At 40.1% G+C, this 22375-nt stretch overlaps 1 protein-coding gene across 5 annotated transcripts in view; it reads right to left on the reverse strand.

Annotated features, from left to right (window-relative positions):
• Positions 1 to 22375, reverse strand: part of LOC135223655 (DENN domain-containing protein 5B-like) — a 263276-nt gene that overhangs the window by 11366 nt on the left and 229535 nt on the right. For 4 of the 5 annotated variants that reach the window (XM_064262308.1, XM_064262311.1, XM_064262307.1 and 1 more), the window contains 2 exons: positions 12206 to 12382; positions 1356 to 1554 (listed from right to left, as the gene is read on the reverse strand). In XM_064262308.1, coding sequence (XP_064118378.1) covers positions 1356 to 1554; positions 12206 to 12382 — 376 coding nt within the window. Of the gene's footprint in view, positions 1 to 1355; positions 1555 to 12205; positions 12383 to 13224; positions 13336 to 22375 lie in introns of those variants that run through there. The other variant, XM_064262312.1, reaches the window with a different exon arrangement.

The raw sequence follows: 22375 nt of genomic DNA on the forward strand, positions 1-22375 counted from the left end.
ATTATTTTTTTCATTTCTGATGGTTGCATACTAAACTTCAGCCAATGATGAAAATTAAGCGCGCTGTGATTTTTGGAAAAAATATTTTTTCCGCTTCCGTGCTCACTCCGAAACAACTCCGGCACACGGGAGACAATTTTTATTTTACCGCTTCGGCGCTTAAGGGTTAAGAGGTCTCATTCATTCCAACAACAACAACAACAACAGCAACAACAACAACAATAATAATAATCATGAGCTCAAGAAGAAAACTGAAGGAATGATAACAGCAGCACAAGATCAGGCCTAAGAACCAGATATGTTCAAAGAATGATAGATGGAAATAACATCTCTCCCATATGTAGGAAGTGCAATACGAAAAATGAGACCACAAACCAAATAGCAAGTGAATGTCCAGCACTTGCAAACCAGTACAAAAAGTGAGAGGATTCAGTGGCAAAAGACCTCCACTGGAGCCTGTGCAAGAAACACCCACTACCTTGCAGGAATAAGTGGTACGAGCATTAATCTGAAGGAGTGATAGAACATGATCAGTCAAAGATCCTCTGGGACTATGGCATCAGAACAGATAGGGTGATACGTGCAAATAGACCAGACGTGATGTTGATTGACAAAATCAAGAAGAAAGTATCACTCATTTATGTCACAATACCATGGGACACCAGAGTTGAAGAGAAAGAAAAGGAAAAAAGGGATAAGTATCAAGACCTCAAAATAGAAATAAGAAGGATATGGGATATGTCAGTGGAAATTGTACCCATAATCATAGGAACACTAGGCACCATCCCAAGATCCCTGCAAAGGAATCTGGAAAAACTAGAGGCTGAAGTAGCTCCAGGACTCATGCAGAAGAGCGTGCTCCTAGAAACAGCGCACATAGTAAGAAAAGTGATGGACTCCTAAGGAGGCAAGATGCAACCCGGAACCCCACACTATAAATACCACCCAGTCAAACTGGAGGACTGTGATAGAAAAAAAAATGATAACAATAATAATAAAGACCATCCTACTTACAAACAAGTTTTGATGTGGATAACTGTTTATAGGTAAAATTGTTGGTAAGTTTGTTACTGCACTTGTCATGCTTATTAAAGTACTGTATGGTTTTTTATCCTAAACACAGCAGTACATACACTATGTACTGTATGCACAGGATAATTGCACAAAACAAAATTGAAACTTAAGGGTGGCACAGGGAAGCGCTCAACACAATCTTTATTATTGATCACATTTATTTGCATCTGAATGTTTATAAGTTTAAATTTTGTAAGTAGGATGGTGTTTGTAATAATAAAAATAATCTACAAGAAATATTCCACATTCGTGAAATGGTCCAATGAAACTATTGAACTCACCTTGCTGCAAGACAGACGAACAGCTGGAACTTGTCATCTTTACCAAGCTGGGAAGAAGAAGCGTTGATACGACTCACTAAGGACACGAATTCAGCCATGCTAGTAAGGGTATAATGTTGACTATCTTTGCCAATTCCAGTGAGCTGCTCTCTTTCCATCTCTTCTCGGAGTACCACTTCAAAATTTTGATGCATTCTCTCTGTAAGTTTACAAAGTTTTCTAATTACACTGCATAAAAGTACGTATATAATTCACCAGTAAATGCTTTGATTTTCAGGCTCCTAATTCACACTATCTATGTATAACGAATAAACCACTTCTTGGAGGAAACAGTTAGGTTCCTGAAAGTTTATGTTAAATGCTATTTTTCTTGCCCATTTCACCAAGAAAATGCTGCTGAAGTATTTCACAATCATTGGCTAAAATTTTAAACATAATACTACAAATTAACACTAATTACACAGTAAACAAATTACTAGTTTTCATTAGCTTATATTTGAATAACACAACAAATAAATATTATGGATACCTAATTACCATACCCACTGGCTAACCTGTTTTCTGTCTGCTCAGTATTTTGAAAGACACTTTTTTTTTAAATACACTTTCATTACATTATATAACTACAGGTATTTTAGTTACGGTATATATGTGAATAACACAGCTACTTGGGAAACTGCTGTCATTGATACCTATATATTCTATAATCCACTGGCTTACTCGATGTCATAAAAGACCATTTTTGACCTTTTTCTTCATTCTCCTAGTTATTTTTCTCCATGCTCTCTTTTGCTCTCATAACTGTATCTTTCATCATATGCTTTCTGCTTCTTATTGTCTATCTTGACCCACAAAACAGTCCACTGCTTTTAAATGTTAATGCATACTTGATCAAAGCTTAAAAGACACCACAGAACTTTTGAAAACAACATGACAAGGCCTTCAGTAAATCCTTTGAACCACCTTCAGGCAAATGAATTGAACTGTAATCTTTGCATTTATGACTTCATCATGTTGGTTTAGAACCAAAATAGGGTAGGGAAGTACGATTAGAGGGTTGGCGTTATTTTGAAGGTGGACCTAATTTTAAAACTCATTCTTTGTTCAGCTTCTACTGATAGATGCTGCCATTTGAGATAGGAATTCATGGAGAGAACCATAAGACAAACCCTTCACTGTAAATACCCTTTAAATAAGTTACAGCCAACCTTTCTGCTTTTCATCAAGACCAAATTTTAAAAAGTTGATACTACCACATTTATAATCATTTTCATATTAATCACTTTCCTCACTATTGGATTACACATAATTACTGGTTTTTAAGTTAGCACTGCTTTTTTCAACTATCAATGTTAACAAATACTACTTAGTTGTTGGGAGCTGAAATTTTCTAATAACCCTCCCTTAGGGCGGCAACATTTAAACTAGCCTTAACTTATTCAGAAGGCTACAAAAAGAATATTGTCCTTTCTCATCAATCCCAGTCTAAAATTGTAAATAGTTTTATTCTTGTTTCCTCAGTGTACTGTACACTAAACCCATTCCCTAAATATGTAACATACAAATTAGCTGAATTCAAAGCCCCCCAAACCTTTCAAAATAATAAGTAAATTTCTATTGGAAAATTAAGTGAATTGTGTTTACCTACAAAGATTTTGGATGCAAGATAGGAAAATCAATTTAACCAAATCCACTCACTGGTGCTAATCTTGAGAAAAAATAACATTGTACCTGGAAGGTTTAAGTCATTGATATATCGTACTTAATATTTGGTTATTTGGCTTGAAAACTGAGTTTGTGTATTTGACTAATAGAATTGCAAGTCAAGATTTGGAACCAGATTAAATGAATCTTGTGGAGACTGTGTTGAGACCTGATATTGCTTTTGCACAAAAGGAGAGAGAGAGAGAGAGAGAGAGAGAGAGAGAGAGAGAGAGAGAGAGAGAGAGAGAGAGAGAGAGAGAGAAAATTCATCTCTGACCATTTAAATAAATTAAAAATATCTATATCTACATTTATATTTATATTTATATTTATATTTATTATATATATATATATATATATATATATATATATATATATATATATATATATATGTTATAATGTATATGTATATGTATATGTATATGTATATGTATATGTATATGTATATGTATAATATTACTCTATATATATATATATATATATATTATATATATATATATATATATATATATATATATATATATATATATATATATACTATATATATATATATATGTAGATATAGATATTTTTAATAAAAATATCTATATCTACATTTATATATATATATATATATATATATATATATATATATATAATATATATATATATATATATATATATATATATATATACACACACACGTGTGTATTTTGCCATATTTGAACCGTGACTATATTATGTTACCCAATGAGTTTTCTTCTAGACAAAGTTTTTGCGAGTTTAGCTTTGTGGTTTTAGGTAGGGTTAATATTACAATTTTTTAAAAGTAAATTGTATTTTTCCTAACTATACACACCTGAGGTCCTTTACATAAGGAATTACTTTCAATGCAGCTGGAAACTTGGTCGTAAGATTCTAATAACAAGGTAGTTAGGCAGTAACTGCTTGTCCGATAGTCGGAGTCCTGCCTGACTGGACGTAAACATTCCACTTTTCTTTAGGCCCAGGAACAGATTGAGAGGTGGCATGAGGTGGGCCTAGAACAGATTGAGGGGTGGCATGAGGTGGGCCTATATGTAAAGGACCTCAGGTTTGTATAATTAGGAAAAATACAACTTACTTTCAAAAATTGTGACTTGTTCCTACAAGTTATTCAAACCATTGGTCCTTTACATAAGGACGACTCACTGATTGGTGGGAGGTAACTGAGCCTTGTGAACAGACTGGTGTTCACCCAACCAAGGTTTCCTCCCTGGTCATAAGAGCAAGGGGGAGCCTTGCCTCTGTCCAATTGATTGGAGTGAGATCACTGCAAGACCAGTGGCCAGACCTCTGGACCGATTCATAAGAGGGAGGCATGTGTAACCTCTTATGAATAGCAAACAAGAACTTATAGGTCAGAAGGAAGAGGACAAATATATAGTATTGGGTTTGTCTCTTACTGCTTGTCCACTTCCCCCCTTGTTAGGGAAGGGACGGATACATGCTTCTATCCCTAAAGAAAGGGAAAGAATGGAGCTGCTCAGTCACATAGCTTACCTGCATCTGTTGCCCTCTCCAGGATGTGATGACCGTCACCCCTGCCCGAAGGAAGAGAGAAGAGGGAAGGAGGAAGAGAAGCCAGTCACACACTCAATCACCCTTCATTCACACGGTTACCACAAGAACGAGATGCAACCTTGTTCCGTTAGAGGAGCTGGGTAAGCTACACAACTTGTTGAGCAGCCACCATGGGTCCTGCGGAAAAAGTGTCCAAGGACCTGTGAGCAATATCCCAAAGGCAGAAAGAAGTGAAGGTGGTCTGGTTGGACCACACCCCTACCTTCAGTACTTGTGATACAGACAAGTTGCGGAACGTAAGGGTAAGACCAATACCTCTAACTTCATGGGCTCTCGGATGAAAGGTACCAGTGTCGAAACCCCTTTCGGAGGAGTACACTTTCCTGATTACCTCATGAAGCCAGAAAGAAATAGTGTTCTTGGACACTTCTTTCTTGGTCACCCCAGTGCTAACGAAGAGGCATCGACACTCAGGCCTGAGTTCTCTTCAGATAGCGCAGTAGCACTCTAACAGGACAAAGAAGCATCTCTTCTGCATCATTACCAGTAAAGTCCCCTAAGGAGGGGATCGTAATGGACTCGAATCTATCGTCAGGGACTGACGGATTCTGAGTCTTCGCTACGAAATCCGGGACGGAATCGAGCGTAACTGATCCCCATCCCCTCTAGTGTTTAACATCCAACGAGAGACCATGAAGTTCCCCTAATCTCTTCACCAATGCCAGGGCCAGCAGAAAGACAGTCTTGAGGGTCAGATCCCTGTCTGATGACTCTTGGAGAGGCTCAGAAGGTCCACAAGTCAAACTCCTTAGGACGAGAGTCACGTCCCACTTGGGTCCTGAGTTCCCTGGGTGGGCAAGACCTCTCGAAGCTCCTCATAAGTAGGGATATTTCCATGGAAGAGGAAATATCCACACCCTGCAGCTTTGGGACCAAAGTTAAAGCAGCCCTATATCCCTTAACTGCAAAAACGGAGAGGAGCTTCTCTCGGCGAAGAGAGACTAGGAAATCATCTACCTGCTGAAGAGTGGCTCTGAGCGGAGAGAGACCCCGTCTAAAACACCAACCACAGAAGACAGACCACTTTCCCTGGTATGCCACTGCAGAGGACTGTCTGAGGTATCCTACCATCTCTGTTGCTGCTCGGCGAGAAAAGCCTCTCACTCGCAAGAGATGGTGGATAACCACCAGCCATGAAGACACAGGGAATGTACTGCCAGGTAGTACTGTTCCACATGTGGTTGGCACAGCAGGTTGTACCATGGGGGAATCTCTTGCGGTGCTTCCGAGAGAAGAGCCAGCTGGTCCAGATACCAAACGGCCTGAGGCCATTTAGGAGCCACCAGTCATCCAAAGGTTGCTGGTGACTAGCGCCCTGCTGATCACCTTGCGAATCAGACAGAACGGGAGAAAGGCGTACACTTCGAGGATGTCCCACGGGTGTTGGAATGTGTCCTCTGCAGTTGCCCATGGGTCCGGCACGTCGGAGAAGAAAACTGGAAGTTTTCTGTTGTGCCAGGTGGCAAACAGATCCAGTACTGGGCACCCCCACAGGTTGAACAGCCTTTCCACCACGTCTGGGTGTAGAGACCATTCTGTCTCAATCACCTGATTCTGGTGGCTGAACTTGTCTGCTATTACATTCCTCTTGCCTTGAATGTACCTGGCTGACAGCTCCACCGAGTGGGCCATGGCCCACTCGTGCAGCTGCACGTTCAACTGATGCAACGGGAGAGACACAAGGTCCCCAAGTTTGTTGACGTATGCCACTAACGTGTTGTCGTCGCTCATCAACACCACAGAGTGTACCATCACATGTTCCCGAAATTCTTGGAGCGCCAGAAACGCTGCCTTGAGTTCCAAGACGCTGATGTGAAGGTGCTCATCGTGTAGATCTCACACGCCTGAAACCAGCAACTCCTCCAGGTGTTCGCCCCAACCCTCGTTCGATGCTTCCGAGAACAGAAGCATTTCCAGAGGGGGAGTGTGTAACTGCACTCCTATTAAGAGGTTCCTGTTGTCTAGCCACCAGGCTAAATCCTCCCTCCCTTCCTCCGTGAGAGGAACTAGGAAGGATTGTGGATCTCGAGCCTGTGACCAACACTCCTTCAGTCTCCACTGCAGAGACCGCAGGTGAAGACGCCCGTGAGGGACTAACTTCTCTAAGGACGACATGTGACCGATCACGACTTGCCAAAGCTGAGCTAAATGTTCCTGTCGTGACAGAAATCGTTGAGCTGCCTACCTGAAACTGCTGATCCTCGAGTCTGTGGGGAAAACTCGTGCTGCTACCATGTCGATCAGCATGCCCACATACTTTATCCTCTGCTTGGGGGAGAGATCCGACTTCTCTAAATTTATCACAATCCCCAGATCGCGACAAAAGTCGAGGAGGCAATCTCTGTCCTGTAGCAACTGAGAGTGAGAGCTCGCCAGGACCAACCAATCATCAAGATACCTTAAAAGACATATCCCAACCGAGTGGGCCTAAAATGACACCAGTGTGAACACTCACGTGAACACCTGAGGGGCGGTCGAGAGTCCGAAACAAAGTGCCCAGAATTGGAACACCGTCCCGTCGAGGATAAAGCGTAGGTACTTCCTGGAGGACCGATGGATGGGTATTTGAAAATACACATCCTTCAGGTCCATTGAAAGCATGAAATCGTTCTCCCTGATGGAATCAAGCACGGAACGTGTCATTTCTATTGTGAACCAAGTCTGGTGAACGAATCGGTTCAAAGGAGAGAGATCTATCATGGTCTCCAGCCCCCGCAGACTTCTCCACCAGGAAAAGCCAGCTGTAGAAACCTGGTGATGGTTCATGCACAATTTCCACAGCTCCCTTGCTCAGCATAGTCTGCACTTCTTCCTTGAGTGCTACGTCCCTGGCCGAACCGGGAACGTATGTCTGGTGATGGACTGGGTGAAAAGTGAGGGGTGGCCTCGACTCGTAGGGGAGAGGATATTCCTCCTGAAGGACATCTACTACCCAGGTCTCAGCTCCGTAGCACTGCCATGTTGCCCAATGGCTCGCCAGGCACCCTCCCACTTTCGGCAGCAGGTGAGGGGGGATGCCGTCCCTAGTGTTTCCCCTTCTTCCCCTTTCGCTTACCTCCCTTCCCGTGAGAGGAGGAGGGCTGAGAGGAGGGCTGACGCTCGCCTCTCAAAGCAAAGGAGGAAGGCTGTGCCCCCTATGACAAAGCAGAGGTCTTGGGGGAGGAGGAGCTAGCTTGGCTCCGAAGCCTAGCCACAGTTGAACAAGATGGCCCAGATGTTTTCGTAACTGCATGGTGTACTAAACGGTCTCTGTCTTCAGCTCTTCGTTTTTCCACCGCAGTGTCCATCATCTCTCTAGGGAAGAGAGAAGAGGAACCCAGCAACAGTCCATTCCTTAGACCCAACGCCAACTCCTGGCCAGCTGACCTGGATACTCGATTCAGGACAGCGTCCCTCCTCCAAAGCACCAGGTTGGCCCACAGGTTGACAGTCTGGTGGGCCAGGTAGGAGACAGCCCTACCCCCAGAATGACAAAGTCTCCCGAAAGCCGAGTCTTCTCCAGGAGCTACCGGTCCCGAAGAAGCTGCGACTTTGGATACAGTGAGGGACCACAGATCCAGCCAGGAGACAGCCTGGAAGGCTGCCATAGCAGTAGACTCTGAGGCTGCTGCCTCTTGCTTCGTGAACCAGAGGTTCTTGGACAGCAGGTGTTGTGGAGGCAAGGCAGGAGTTAGACGAGCTAATCCTGGGTTAACCTGTTTGGTTGGCAAAGGGTTCTCCGAAGGTACGTAGAAATGCCGCTGATGAGGCAGAAGAGGGGGAAGCAGCTTGTCTGACCTGCTGGACCTAAGCGAAGCCTCTTGTCCCGAGACAAGAGCGTTAACCTGGTCCAACTCACCGTCAGCCAAGGAGGACCATGGAATCCCTACAGAAGCTCTGGGTTCCTTCTTAGGCCCCCAGAATGACTCTAACTGGGAGGGGCAGTTAGAGGGGGCAACCAATGATCCTTCCCTGAGGTCATTGTGCTGACAAATCAGCGCAATGACCTCCACAAAAGACCTCTGTATCTCCAGTGACAGCATCCTGAGGCGACAGACCATCAGATCCATCCAGGCTGAGTCCCTCCCAAGATACTCTTCCTTCAGCAGGTAGAACCTCATCAGACCCCCTGTGATCTCCTCTGACCACTTGAGCACATGACCTCTCGGATCCTAAGACCGAACCGGGCACATATGCTGTCATGGATGGACCGCGAAGAGCGCACTCCTCACAGTACCTCCCAGTCACCTCGCTCCTCCCAGTGTATCCCAAGGAAGTTGAAGGGACAGGTGAGGCAGATCTGATGCTCCCACTCTGTCTACCAGCAGAACTGGTGGACAAAGAGGGCTGCAGGCGATCACCAACCCGCATTGATGACCGGTCTGCAGGTCGAGACGATCATTCTCACTGGAGAAGCACTGGTCCGAGGACGGGCGTCAATCCCTCATGTCAAGGGAACTGCTACCGGCTGCCCGGACTGTCCGATCACGCTGGTGTGATTGACGGTCGGGACGGGTAGCGTCCACCAACACAACAAGAGCAAGCACCATCCTCTCAGACGTGTCACAGTTCAGAAGCAGCCAAAGCTGTTCCCGGAGACTGGGGGGACCTCAGGACTGTCCCGTTTACCCTGGGAACCAAACAATTGTTATGGGAATGATCATCAGCTAGGCGAGAATCACCTGGGTGACTCCCACCTTCCTTCCACTCCGTGCCTGAGTCTTGATGGTGAGAGTACTCAGCGCCACAGACCCTAGCTGCATGTTCACCAGTAGGTGACCGTACACTCTGTGAAAATCACTCACGAGTACCTGAGACGGTTCCTGGTCCAGAGCCAGAGCCTCAAGAGCCAATAGCAGAAATACTGGCAGTAGCTGGTACCTATGCGGTCCCCGCCCTGCTCGTCTCTGGGGACGGGAAGGCGGTTCCCATCCCCGAAGGAACGGCAGGACCAGTGGAAGGCTCACTTGTCTCACCGGAATGATGAGACAGGCCCTTAGAAGTCCCTGAACGAGACTTCTTCTTCTTCGGCCGGGCAGCCTGAGAAGGAAAAGTGGAGGAGGCAGCAGATGACAACAACGAAGACGAAGATGATGACGACGACACCTTCTGCTTCTTCTTCGCCCCCTTCCTCAGAACAGCAGAGATCCCCCACCCAGGATGGGGCTGCAGCGGCTGCCAAAGCAGCGGGCTCCAGCATGACCTGGGATGGAGGAACTGATGCTGCAGCAGCACTCCCACGGGCAGGAACAGGTGGGAAGTCCAGAGGCGAGCTCTTTGGGCACTCAAAATCAGGAGGGGGAACGAGGACAGCATAGCCTGGAGGAGGAGGTGGGAAATATTCCACCCTCGAAGTATGCGGCACCAGTGCCACCACAGCAGATGGGGTGACGATGTTACGTGCTGGGTATACACAAGATGTGGCAGTGCCACATACCCAGGCATCGAGATGGTCGTGGTCGTCCTCGACTCAATCCCATGAGTCACTGGGGCTGCTGCGAGATGGCTCAGCAGTCCCTCAAGAGAAGGAGTGACAGGCAGACTCAGGGTATGCCATACCTGCTGCAGATTCCCACCAGCGGAGTCAGATGTACCTGAGGGAGCAAAAGTTGGGTTAATGAGGGGAGTTCCTGTTCGCCCAGAAGGGGAAGGATCCCCTCCAGAGTGAAAAGAAGTTCCCAAGTACAACTCCAAGTCAGCATGCCTCCCTCCATCTTCTGCACTCAACACGTCGAGAGAAGCGGAAGGAGAGATGTCCCTTGAAGGGGAAAGAGCGAGACAGGGGAGTTTACGTGGAGGAAGGAAAGACGACAACGTATCAGTGACCAAGGGAGTCGAAGGAGAACCCCACAATGACGCCTTGGAAGACTTACGTGGCTTCTTCCTTCCCTTGTATCTCTGCCACTGCTCTTCCGACCAAGAGATACAAGTATCACATGTATTAGTTCTATCACACTCACCCCTTCGGCAACTCGTACAAAGGGCGTGAGGGTCAACATCAATACTCGAGCGAAAGGCTCCACATTTCCTGCCCCCTACTCCAGGGCACAATTGCCGCATAGATGGGGGGCGAGAGGGCTTATCTGATTCATGGGTTTGTATTATCAATATACACACACACAAAATAATCACAATTATAACAATCAAAAAGAAAGTTGTAAAGCTCTCGCGACAGAGGCGGGCAGAGAGAACGTCTGCACATGATGGCGTTCGAAAGCAAAGTGGAATATTTACATCCAGTTGGGCAGGACTCCTGACTATCGGACAAGCAGTTACTGCCTAACTACCTTGTTATTAGAATCTTACGACCGAGTTTCCAGCTGCACTGAAAGTAATTCCTTATGTAAAGGACCAATGGTTTGTATAACGTGTAGGAACAAAATTATTTTCTTTTTTTACTTACTCTGCCTTCCTTCTTCCTTTGACTTAGCATCAGGGTAGTTTTTGGTCTGGTCAGCAAAATTGTTGGATCCAAATAAGGTATCTATTAATAATTATTATTTTCTCTTTCTTTGATAGGTTTTAACTTCTTAGTTTTAGGAAATCCAGTGTGATTCTAAGGACTGGTATTTTTACTTCATTGCTGTTTACTTCATTGCTGTTAAGTTATTGTGGTATTTGTTACATCCAACAAGGTTGATTTAAATGTTGTATTTGTTAGGTATTAAATATTGTTAAGTTTTCTTGGGTGTTTGTTTCCGCTGACCTTCAACACTGGGCTACATGGAATCACTGACAACAACCCTAATATCTAAGAACTTGCAAAACAACAACGAGGGTTGTAACAGCTATCAAACACTACAAACAAATGGTTAATTATTTGTTTTTCCTTGGTCAGGCATTAATATATGTACAATGTTTGGTGAATCACAACTCTCCCCATATCGCTATCTTGTCACTCCATATGAGGAAACATTTTGATTCTAGATAATCATTGTGAACCATAGTAGTGATTTTAATGCTACAACAAGATTCTCCTTAAACATATTCTGAATTTAAATCCATCCTCTTTGACATGGTTATACCAAGTCTGTAGCAAGCAACTGTAGGTTATTGCGCCATCTACTGCATGTTGAGTACAATCAAGTTCCCAATCCAACTTTACCCACATCTTATGCTTAATGTTACACAATTTACTGGAGCCTGAAGAATGACAATCAAGCATAACTCCAACAAACGTCAACAGCAACTATTTCATTGAGTAAACCCAAGAAAAAAAACTTTCAACATCACGTATACTTGCATCATCTGAAGGTGTAGTGTCTCGAATTTCCCTTGCATCTGTGAGAACATGACTCACCAGTGAATGTAGCAGGTATCTAATAAGCACTCATATAAATAATGAACTCAAGGATTACTAGTGAATGACTATATTTAGAATACTGTACTAACTTTTTAGCGCTTGAAAAGTTTGAACACTTTCATATGCAGCTTTGTCAACAAACACTAGCATAAATGTTACAAAAACAACTAAGTGACCCTCAAAACTGAGAGTTCCAATTAAAATCCTTATTTAAATAAAAACTGAAACATTACCAAAACAGTAATTATTACAACCAACTCACCAAAATAGTCCCACAAGTACAGATTTTTTCCAAAAAAGCGTGTAGATTTGAAACCGTACGAGAACACTTGCTCCAAACAGCAAACCAAACCAAAGTCTCCACACAGCAATAAAGTTAAACTTCCTCTTTCTTTCTCTGGCTTATAAAAATACTTTACCAAATTATTTACTGAATCTCCTGAAAAAAAAAGCATTGAATCAATCATAAAGTTAGCTACAAATCCAACTACACAAATGACATCTGTAAAAAATTAAAATTGACCATAAATATTTTGACATCTGGGGTCTTTGGGACAGGTTTAACTATACCTCTTATGCAAGTAGGCTCTGTTCAAAAAAATGTTTGATAGGTTTTAGATTTTTCTTACAATTTTATATAATAATTTTTATACACATATATATAGCAATACAAAATTTTATCACTAGAAAAGGGAATTAATCATTATATTTTCAAAGAGTTCAGAATTACTTGTTAAAACTAGTCACAAGACATAAACGTTCTGTTCTTATTTAATGTCAACTCTTCAGTTTGACTGTAATTTTGCAGTTTTCAATTTTTACAGGTACAAAAGTGAAATACTATATCTATTTGCCTTCAAATGAGAAAAAATAGCACTTTATCGTGAATATTATTTCTCAGTTCATAAGTGATACACAAAGGCATGTATTTTAATGTGTATTTTACCTCAAGACATTTTTTGTCCTCCCAAAAATCTAAAAGGGTTAACAAACATTTTTCTCTTTATCTCTTTCATAATGATAATGAAGTTTCCTTATTACAGTGGTACCTCGTTTGTCGAACATTTCATATGTCGAACTTTCCGTTTTTCAAACAAAATTTCGAGAAAATTTTGTATCGTTTGTCGAACAAATGCTCGTACTTCGAACTGACTGATTATCTAGTTTATACTTACATTCGACGGCCTACTGGGTCTTACAAGTTCAGCTGTATTAATTTCTTTTTTCATTTACAATATATAGTTTCCTGGATAACAATATTCGCAAAACAAAAAAAAACAGTTAAAGTATAAAGCATTTAATATAAAATTTAGCTTTCAATATAACATTTAGCATAAAAGATGTATAAAATCGTACGTAACCGCGGTGACATCACGCCCAGCTGACTTGAGACTGAACGAGGGAGTGTTGATATGTTGAGGAGAGAAGAAGAGAGTTAAAATATTACTGGATGTATGTAATAGCAATAACAATTCACATAAAAAGGGAATTTCTCAATAAATTTAACGTATAATGATAGAGTATAAAAAAAAAAAAAAGTCTTAATTGAGCCAGTGTTCCGTGCGCCGAGTGAGACAGTCTAGTTGAACAATATCAACAAAATAGTAAATGAAAGAAAAAAGCTTTTCACAATAAAACTTAGCACAAAATCATTCATTAGTGTGGTGATACACAACTAACTTGAGGTAGAGGGAGGTAGCATTTATATTTTTTTGGAATAATGAATGAATGATTTTAAGTTATCATGCATTGTGGTATTGTTGAGGAGAGAAAAAGAGACAGTAAAATCTCTACTATAATATGTACATAAAAGCAGTACCAATTCACATAAAAAATGATATTTCACAATAAATTTAACAATGATATAACATGAAAACAAATGCAACACAGTAAAAAAAACGCTTGCTTGAGTCGGTGTTTGGTGCGCTGAGAGAGAGAGAGAGAGAGAGAGAGAGAGAGAGAGAGAGAGAGAGAGAGAGAGAGAGAGAGAGAGAGAAACGGCTCTGCTTCCCATTGACTTATAGTTGATCTGGGCTGATTATTCGCCAATCTCTTTCACTTGATCTGCCCAAATCACTTTTATTTTTGTTATGGTAAAATACCAATCTAGTGATAATTACTTTTTTACTACTGTAAAAAATTATATTTCACAATTAATTTAACATAATGATAAAACATGAAAACAAATGCAACACGGTAAAAAATACGCTTGCTCGATTCAGTGTTTGGTGCGCAGAGAGAGAGAGAGAGAGAGAGAGAGAGAGAGAGAGAGAGAGAGGGGAGAGAACGGCTTCTGGCCTTCCAATGGATTTATTTAGCTGATCTAGGATGATTATTCGCCCATTTCTTTCACTTACACTCGATCTACCCAAATCACTTTTATTTTTGTTGCGGTAAAATACCAATCTAGTGATAATTGCTTTTAACGATATTTTTACTACTGTAAAAGTAACTCAGCTCTATAATAAACAAACTGGCGCCACTTTCAACTTCTGCATGCCTTCGATTGCTTGTTTAAGCACCTTCCTTGTGAAAAGTTATTTTATTTCTCTTTCCTTTTCTTGCATTCTTGACTTATTACTTATTTGTTTGTAAAATCCTCATGTTTGTTTTAAAAGTCTGCCATTTGCTAACAGTAAGTTGATGTAATGTGGCATAATTAATCTATTTCGTGCACTTAAGAACCAAGTGTAAACACGCTGATTAATCTCTCTCTCTCTCTCTCTCTCTCTCTCTCTTCTCTCTCTCTCTCTCTCTCTTCTCTCTCTCTCTCTCTCGATCCCTCCTCATCTCTCCTCCCCGCCGCTTCCCACCCTTCTCTCTCTCTCTCTCAGACAATCGGACACACACACACTATTGATTCCGTTAATTATCTTTGTACCTAATGTGAATAAAATTTATTTTCTTATCAATCTTTGCATACTGCAATCAATTCAGTTTGGTCAAAAGGGTTCCCGTCTCTCTTCCCTTCATCCCCTAGCCGGCCGGCGCCATTTTTTACCAAACAGTTCGTTAATCGTACAAAGAAAAAATAAAATTTAGAAAATTTTCCTTCATATAACATACTGTTTCATTACTTTACATTCTTAATGTAACTTTTGAACACATTAATAATGGAAAAAATGTGAAAGGGGGACTTTTTGGGTTGGCTGGAACAAATTACCCTGATTCCCTTTATTTCTTATGGGAATATTTGTTTCATATTTCGAACAAATCGTAATTCGAAGTACGAGGTACTACTGTACAGCCCAAAATATGAAAAGGAACAGTTATAGAAGAACTGAGAGTACTATTTATTCTCGAAAATCCAAGAAAACCCATATTATAAATTTAATATATATCATTGTCAGGCTAAATTTTATTTTATTAATAATAATAATAATAATAATAATAATAACTAATAATAATAATAATAATAATAATAATAAATAATAATAATAAATAATAAATAATAAGAATAATAATATAATAATAATAATAATAATAATCAATAATTAATAATAAATAAATAAAAATAATAATAATAATAATAATAAGAATAATTAAATAATAATAATAATAATAATAATAATAATAATAATAATAATAATAATAATAATAATAATAATAATAATAATAATAATAATAATAATAATAATAACTAATAATAATAATAATAATAATAATAATAATAATAATAATGAATAATAATAATAATAATAATAATAATAATAATAAATTAATAAATAATAATAATAATAATAATAATAATAATAATAAATAAATAACAATAATAATAATAATAATAACTTAATAATAATAATAATAATAATAATAATAATAATTAATGAATAATAATAATAATAATAATAATAATAATCATAATATCAATAATAATAATAAAATAATAATAATACATAATAATAATAATAATAATAATAATAATAATATAATAATATAATAATAATAATAAAATAATAATAATAAATAATAATAATAATAATAAAATAATAATAATAATAATAAATAATAATAATAATAATAATAATAATAATAATAATAATAATAATAATAATAATATAAAATAATATAATAATAATAATAATAATAACAATCAATAATAATAATAATAATACTAATAATAATAATAATAATAATAATAATAATAATAATAATAATAATAATAATATACAGTCATACCCTTACATACAAAGGACGAAGTTTTTTTGCTTCTGTGTATGAAAATAATTCAGGTTGTGAAAGGGTAAAGTCTGAGATTCACCTGGGCCGCCGAGAACAATTTCAAAACTCGCGTGCCGCCAACTTAGTTGACATGCCACCATCCTCCCGCTCTCCCATTGGTTCCTAATGCTAGTCACCGCCGCAAGATCCTGCTTTCCTATTTGTCTGCATCTGTCCCATCATGCCTCAATGTAAAGGTGTTCCTTGACCATTTTTTGCGGCAGTGTTATTGTAAACACCTGGAATTCGTTCATTCACATAGATTTCATTTGTTAACATAAATTCGTGTTAGTGATTTCGCTTTCGTTGTACTGTAAGTTACTTTATCGTGCTGTGTGTGAACTTAATTACTTAAGTTATTAGCCATGGGTCCCAAGAATGTTGCTGAAGTTCATGGAAAGAGGAGGGTGCTTTCTATGGAGACGAAGATGGAGATAATCAAGAAGTGTTAATGTTTTTTGCCATTTGTTAATGTGTTTCGTAAAGTTTAGTGTTAATGTTTTCTGCCATTTTTTAATGTGTTTCGTAAAGTTAAGTGTTCATGTTTTCTGCCATTTGTCCTCCTCCTCTGCCGCCACTTTCGGACATCGCCTCACTCGAATAGTAAGGTTCCACATTTTACTACTTACGTACGTACATGTACGTACAGTATTTCTTGTACCCTGTACACTAATACACTTTATTTACAGGTACAGTCATGGTTAGGTTAGGTATTGAATGGTCCAAATTGTTGTATTTCATTGTTTATTGGTCAATTTAGCTTGCTTTATTATAAAATTTACTGTGGTGTTTTTGTAGGGCTTGGAACGAATTAGACAATTTACATGTAAAACGTAGTTCTAGATACAAAAAAATCAGGTTACGAAGGCCATTTTGGAACGGATTAATTTTGTAACCTGAGGCACTACTGTACTTTGGAAGCATACTTTATTAAACGTGATGGCTACCTACACAGCGTTACACTTGTAGAGATTCTTCTCTATTTTTTGAATAGCAGCTTTTTCTGTACTACTTAAACAGGCTAGTAGAGTGCCTATGGAGGTCATTATCAAATGCAGGTTCAAGACCGATGTATATATTTCAGCTTATACAGATAAACTATATTATAAGTTGTCAAATTCATTCTCTCTCTCTCTTTTGTTTTCTTATAGCGAGCTTTCGTCTGGAGCTGCCAGACATCCTCTAGGCTAGGAAGCTGAGGGTGGACTGCTTCTGGAGTGGTGTCTGTCCTACTTATATTTAGGGTCATCAGCAGGGGGTCTGCCCCATGCTGATCTCCTATTGGCCGGCGGCAGTAAATCTTCATCATTAGTAGCTTGAGCCAGGTCTCAAGTCACTTTTGCTTTGCCAATGGTTTTGTTCTTGTAATCTTCTAGACCTCTTGAGGTGTGTGGTGACGCTGCTGGGCGTTGCATGACACTGTGGGACATCATGGCTAATATGATTGTCATTGCCTGCAGGAGTATTTCGTTCAGGGGCGTTGCCTTCCGTAGAGTTGTCGTAGTCGGTGGTGACGTTGTTGGTGGCAGGTCTTCTCATACACATGGGGAGGAGAAATTCTTTGTGTCGTATTCAGTGTTGATTTTATTTGCTGGATGAGAAGCGCCTCCAGCAGGCATAACTGACAGGCATCAGGGCCTTCCTGATGATCTTAGTATTCTGGATGATCAAATCCCATGAGATGGCCTCTTGATGTTTGGTATGGGCATGATTCTTAATAGCCCCCTCTTGGGCGTGGCAGTAGTCTCTTAGACAGGCGCATGCTAGTCATATCAATGTAGGCGCCGCTGAAACCGCGAACTTGGCATGTGTATTGGAATTCATGAAGGCTTTATAATACAGCTTGATATTATCCTGGGGGAGGGGGGGCTGTGGGCTCTCACTACCGTACCATTTCTCCAGGGCTGTACAGACTTCTCTACTTTTTAATTTTTTCGAATACCTCTTATTTACAAGTACTTGGGAGGTGCGGTCTAGTTCCTGATGAGTGTCCTGCCAGGTCGAGCAGTGGGAGAGGGCTCTCCTGATGAAGGCCCTGATGGTAGTGCTTTTGAATCTGGCGGGGCACTCATTGTCACCATTGAGGCAAAGTCCAAGATTGGTCTTTTTTGTGTAGACAGAAGTACGGAGGCCATCTTCCGTCTTACTCACAAGGACGTCAAGGAAGGGTAGTCAATCGTCGGTGCTGTATTCAACTGTGTAATTCAGCACGCTGCACTGCTGAAATGCCTGAGAGGGTTTCTACCTCATCTTTGGCATCGACTTGAACAAAGATATCGTCGATATAATGTCCATATCTGCGGGGTTGCTGCATCCTGGCGAACACTTGTTCCTCCATGGTGCCCATGTAAAGTTAGCGAAGAGGCTGCTGCTGAGGTAGCCATCATATTTAATAAAATAATAATAATGGACATGATCAAGAAAGAATATATGCAGAGACTTAAGGCAATACTCAAGTCAAAACTCAAAGCCGGAAATATGATAAAAGTCATAAACACATGGGCAGTACCAGTACAGGCAGTCTGTGGGTTACAAAGGGGGTTCCGTTCTTGAGAAGCGTTGTAAGCCAAAAATCGTCATGAGCCAGAACATCGTCAAAAATCCTAAGAAAAACCTTACTTTTAATGCAAACTGCATTCTTATTGCATTTTTCATCAAAAAATCCTTCAAATATTGATTTTGCATTTTTTTATTCATATTTCTTCTGCCATATCAGCGTTGTAGGCGTCGTAACCCTGCAACACGTGTCGTAAAGCTAGAAATAATTTCTGATAAATATAATTGAAAAGTGTTGTAACCTCGGAACATCGTAAGCCAAACCCGCCGTAAGCCAGGGACTGCCTGTAATCAGATACAGAGCAAGAGTAGTGGAATGGACAAAGGCAGAACTCCGCAGCATGGACCAGAAAACTAGGAAACATGACATTACACAAAGCACTACACCCAAGAGCAACTACGGACAGACTATACGTAACACGAATGGAAGGAGGGAGAGGACTACTAAGTATAGCCGACTACGTCAACATCGAGAACAGAGCACTGGGGAAATATCTGAAAACCTGTGAAGATGAGTGGCTCAAGAGTACATGGCAAGAAGGACTGATAAAAGTAGACGAAAACCCAGAAGTATACAGAGACAAGAGAATGACAAACAGAACAGAGGGATGGAGCAACAAATCAATGCACAGACAATACATGAGACAGACTAAAGAACTAGCTAGCGATGAAACATGGCAATAGCTTCAGAGGGGAGAGCTAAAGAAGGAAACTGAAGGAATGATAACAGCGGCACAAGATCAGGCCCTAAGAACCAGATATGTTCAAAGAATGATAGATGCAAATAACATCTCTCCCATATGTAGGAAGTGCAATACGAAAAATGAGACCATAAACCACGTAGCAAGTGAATGTCCAGCACTTGCACAGAACCAGTACAAAAAGTGACATGATTCAGTGGCAAAAGCCCTCCACTGGAGCCTGTGCAAGAAAAACCCACTACCTTGCAGTAATAAGTGGTACGAGCACCAACCCGAAGGAGTGATAGAAAACGATCAGGTAAAGATCCTCTGGGACTATGGTATCAGAACAGATAGGGTGATACGTGCAAATAGACCAGACATGATGTTGATTGACAAAATCAAGAAGAAAGTATCACTCATTGATGTCGCAATACCATGGAACACCAGAGTTGAAGAGAAAGAAAGGGAAAAAATGGATAAGTATCAAGACCTGAAAATAGAAATAAGAAGGATATGGGACAAGCCAGTGGAAATTGTACCCATAATCATAGGAACACTAGGCACCATCCCAAGATCCCTGAAAAGGAATCTGGAAAAACTAGAGGCTGAAGTAGCCCAGAGCTCATGCAGAACTGTGTGCTCCAAGAAACAGCGCACATAGTAAGAAAACTGATGGACTCCTAAGGAGGCGGGATGCTACCCGGGATGCTACACTATAAAAACCATCCAATCGATAGGATGACTGTGATAGACCACAAAAAATAATAATAATAATTATAATACATACTGATAATATAATAATAATAACAATAATTGGAAATTAGACCTTCTTTTAAACAATGTCTGTTGGTCATCTTCCAGGAGTTGGACTAATGCTGTTCGGAGTCCTGCAATGTTTTATACCAGTGGTGCCAGCGGGGTGCAACAGGAGATTGATTTTTGATTGGCTGTGAGCTCAGGAGTGTCTGCTTTTGGCTGCATACTCACTGCCTCAAGATAGTTGCTGGAGTTGATGGTTTTCTCTGGCGTAGCTTTGATGATAATCTCAGCACTTGGTATCTGTCATCGTATACGCTAGGCTAACTTATTAATGTTATTCAATTTCTCTTAGTACTGAATTATCATGAGCCAATAGGCACTGAACCTAGAGAATTAGCTGAAATTAATAATTACTATGCCATATATGTATAAGTATACTGTGTAGTGTAGGGTACGCTGCCCTATATGTAAAGATGATACTGATTACCCTAGTGTAGGCTAGGCTATATTCAAGATACGATTTTTTCGACACATGGTGAGCTTTTCGGGACCTAACCCCATCGAAAAGTAGGAGAATAACTTATTGAAATTTTGAAAGATAATCTTGCTGTGAACGCTACAGTAATTTGGTTTTCATATACGTACGTACATTTTGTCAGCTGGTTGGCTTAGATAAAAGTTGATTTCACTGATATGGAATTACTCCACGAATAGCCTTTTTACCTTTTTACTATGAAGATATGACGATAATATGTAAGGTAAAAAATGGTTTTATGTATTTTGTTCACGCTTCATCACCAATAGCAAATAATACGAAAATCTATGACAATTATCGTTTGTATGACTGCATTGTTCGGAGAAGTTATATATGTATACTACCAAAATAATAATGAAGTTCGAATTAATTATAGCCTTAATGTTATTACTACCATAATTACACTACTACTATTAAATTTTCTAAAAGGTTACTGAACAATAAAGGTCGCTGTGAACGCAACCGTATACATACTACATTTTCAAATTATGTTTACATTTTGTGGCTTGCCACTCCAAGTGTAAGTGGAGTGCAGTGATGTCGAATTATTCCTTGAATAGGTAATTATCATGAAGATATGCCTATAATATATAAGGTGCGAATGGTTTTATTACCTTTATTGTCAGTTAATATCATAAAGTGAATCTGTTCATGTATGTTGGTGGTTATCGCACAGCAACTAGGCTTAGCCTACCCATGAATGTCATACATAAACCTTGAATAGGCTATTTATTATTAAGATATGCCAATAATATATAAGGCGAGAATGCAAAATGTGAGTCTTTTCATGATGTTGGTGATTATCGGACCGCAGCCGAGGCTTAGCCTACCGATAAACATCGCATACGCAACACGGACAAACCCGCAATGCTGCGATTCATACCAGTGATATAGCATGAGAAGCGGTCCAAGAACAAACCCGTGAATAACTGATTCCATGACTGCTGATCCGCGACTAAACGATGCCCCACTGTATCTCCATCTTTGTCTCCATAGAAAGCATCCTCTTCTTTCCATGAACTTCAGCAACATTCTTGGGACCCGAAGTTCATTCTTGGGACCCATGGCTAATAACATAAGTAATTAAGTTCACACACAACACGATAAAGTAACTTACAGTACAACGAAAGTGAAATCACTAACACAAATTTATGTTAACAAAAGAAATTTATGTGAACGAACAAATTCCATGTGTGTACGACAACGCTGCCGAAATGAAATGGTCGAGGAATTCCCTTACATAGATGTATGATGGAATAGATGCTAACCAATAGGAGAGCAGGATCTTACTGTGGTAACTAGCATCAGGAACCAATCAGAGAGCGGGAGGATGGTGGCGAGTCTACTGAGTTGGCGGCGCGCAAGTTTTAAAATTGTTCTTGGCGGCCCGGGCGAATCTCGGACTTTTCAGTACACCCTTTTGCAACCTGAATTATTTTCGTACACAGATGCAAAAAAATCTTCGTCTTTGCCTTCGTAACCTGGATTTATCGTACACAGGGACTTATGTATGTAGGGGTATGACTGCAGTATACTTTTTTATAACAAAAAGGTTTACTTATGGTTGTACCTTACTCAAATAATTCCTATGCTTTTAACATGATTCAACACCATAATTTTCAGACCCTCCAGCTCTTTTTAAAACATCGCAAATGATTTTTCTTATTCAAGTAAGAAA

The sequence above is a fragment of the Macrobrachium nipponense genome, chromosome 10 (genome assembly GCF_015104395.2).
Source record: "Macrobrachium nipponense isolate FS-2020 chromosome 10, ASM1510439v2, whole genome shotgun sequence".
In the NCBI taxonomy this organism is placed as follows: domain Eukaryota; kingdom Metazoa; phylum Arthropoda; class Malacostraca; order Decapoda; family Palaemonidae; genus Macrobrachium; species Macrobrachium nipponense.